We start from the raw sequence: 1,860 nt of genomic DNA, 5'->3' as shown, positions 1-1,860 counted from the left end.
TAATTTGATTGTGAATTTCTTTAATTATAAACAACAAAATGATGCATTGATCTATGCGTTAGATAGTTGCGATTTTTCTTTTCTTATTTGCTGATTGATAAAACATAATTGTTTCTTTTTCCTTCATAATTGTACTGAAAGCTAATCCCTATGGAGGTATGACTTACAGAAATGGCATTATTTTTATTTCTGTCAGAAATCAAGAGCAAAATGGATTTGGACAGGTCTCCAAAGAAAACAAGTCCCCTCAAGCTGAGTCTATATTGCAACTCTTGACTGAACTAAGATGCTTGCAGGCATTTTGGTGTATATGTACACAGTGGCATCGTAAAAACACTGTTAGTGCTTTTTATTACCGAGTCAGCCCAGTGCTGTGGGTGTGTGACAATAAAAGAGCAGGAGCACCTGTCTCCCTCTGTTTTTGGTTTTGGAGACAACTCTGAGACAACGTTACATAAGTCATTGCTCACTATGGACACAAGGATGTTCGGAGCTGCTGTGATGCTCACTCTGTCAGGTAGGGTTAAATTCAGATGTCACATACTGAACATTAGGACCACACTGGAATAATAGCTCCAGTGTTTTAATGCTGCTCTTAATCTCTTCAATAGGTTACTTGGGTATTTGTGTGAGTGAGGGTATCTTACCCCCAGGACCCTTGAATGGCGCTGTGGCAAGCACAGTGAAGTTCACCACCACTCTCTTACCTCCTGAGACTCCATATCTCTCCGTCGGCTGGAACTTCAAAGGGGGGAACATCATCACTTCCACCAGCAGCAACGTGACAGGGGATGGATATGACGGCAGGATCTCATTAGACCGAGCTACGGGAGCCCTGGAGCTCAGAAACCTGGTGCTCCAAGACAGTGGGGAGTACACTGTGACCATCATAGCAGACAAAGGGCTGCAGAAACAAGGAAAGACCAATCTGAATGTGTATGGTGGGTGCTCTGTGGTAGTGGTGTTATAATAATTGTCAAAATATTGTGTCTGATGTCCTGTACGTTTTTGGCAGATAAAATTACTGATGTTATTTATATTATATGTAATTTAGACATAAATATCAATGTAATGATGATACTGATTGTTCAGTTGTTATCACAGCAAAATCTACGAAATGTGACATGGTGTTTCCTGCAGCATTTTTTCAATTGATCAAAAAATGTGCAAGATTTTACATCAGGTTTCAGTGGATGGATGCTGTTTGCTTTCTGCCAGCTCTGATAACAGGAGCCACCATCCGCAGCCCCGCAGACATCCTGATAGAAGATAAAAGCTCTGTCAACCTCACCTGTGAGGCCTCCGGCTCCATCAGCACCAGAATCTGGATGAAGGATGGTTGGCCTCTGCATCCCAGCAGCCGACTCAGCTTCTCCTCAGACAACAGGACAATGTCCATACAACCTGTTCACTTCTCCAACCATGGCACCTACCAGTGTCGAGTCAGCAACCCAGTCAGCACCATGACCCCAGCCCATAAGCTGACTGTCAACTGTGAGTACTGTTCACTACAGGCCCTGCAAAAATAATATTACTAAGAAAGAACGTAAAATGACAATTGTTTGTGTTGAAAACTTTGTTCTTCGTGCAGTTGGACCATATAACATATCAATTATTGGACCATCAGCTGCCCAACCTGGCCAGAGGGTGATACTGCAGTGCATAGCAGACTCGGTCCCACCAGCAAACTTCAGCTGGATGTTCAACAGCAATGAGACGTATGTTAATAACTCTATGTATATCATAGAGAGTTTGGAGGCAGAAAACACAGGGAATTACACCTGCACCGCCAGAAACATGGTGACCATGCAGGAAAACTCTACAGTTCTAAATCTAAGAGGTAAAAATGATGATGCATGA

The 1,860-nt window shown here is 42.7% G+C and overlaps 1 protein-coding gene across 1 annotated transcript; it reads left to right on the top strand.

The window, feature by feature from the left end:
• Window positions 1-419: 419 nt before the first annotated feature.
• On the top strand, window positions 420-1,860 carry LOC146971992 (cell adhesion molecule CEACAM6-like). Its single transcript, XM_085802478.1, has 4 exons — window positions 420-517; window positions 612-941; window positions 1,219-1,494; window positions 1,592-1,860. Exons 1-4 carry the CDS (start codon window positions 472-474, stop codon window positions 1,858-1,860), a joined length of 921 nt encoding a protein of 306 aa, XP_085658604.1. The 5' UTR covers window positions 420-471.

The sequence above is a fragment of the Trachurus japonicus genome, chromosome 16 (genome assembly GCF_045865225.1).
Source record: "Trachurus japonicus isolate A0001 chromosome 16, Traja_1.0".
Lineage (NCBI taxonomy): Eukaryota > Metazoa > Chordata > Actinopteri > Carangiformes > Carangidae > Trachurus > Trachurus japonicus.
This window is presented reverse-complemented; position numbering and strand designations above follow the sequence as displayed.

What these genes read in the sequence shown, in the direction of transcription:
- LOC146971992 (XM_085802478.1), top strand. Translation starts at nt 472, where the DNA reads ATGGACACAAGGATGTTCGGAGCTGCTGTGATGCTCACTCTGTCAG. An exon ending in TGTGATGCTCACTCTGTCAG is followed by an intron (nt 518 to 611) that starts GTAGGGTTAAAT and finishes TCTCTTCAATAG; the next exon opens with GTTACTTGGGTATTTGTGTG. An exon ending in CCATAAGCTGACTGTCAACT is followed by an intron (nt 1,495 to 1,591) that starts GTGAGTACTGTT and finishes TTCTTCGTGCAG; the next exon opens with TTGGACCATATAACATATCA.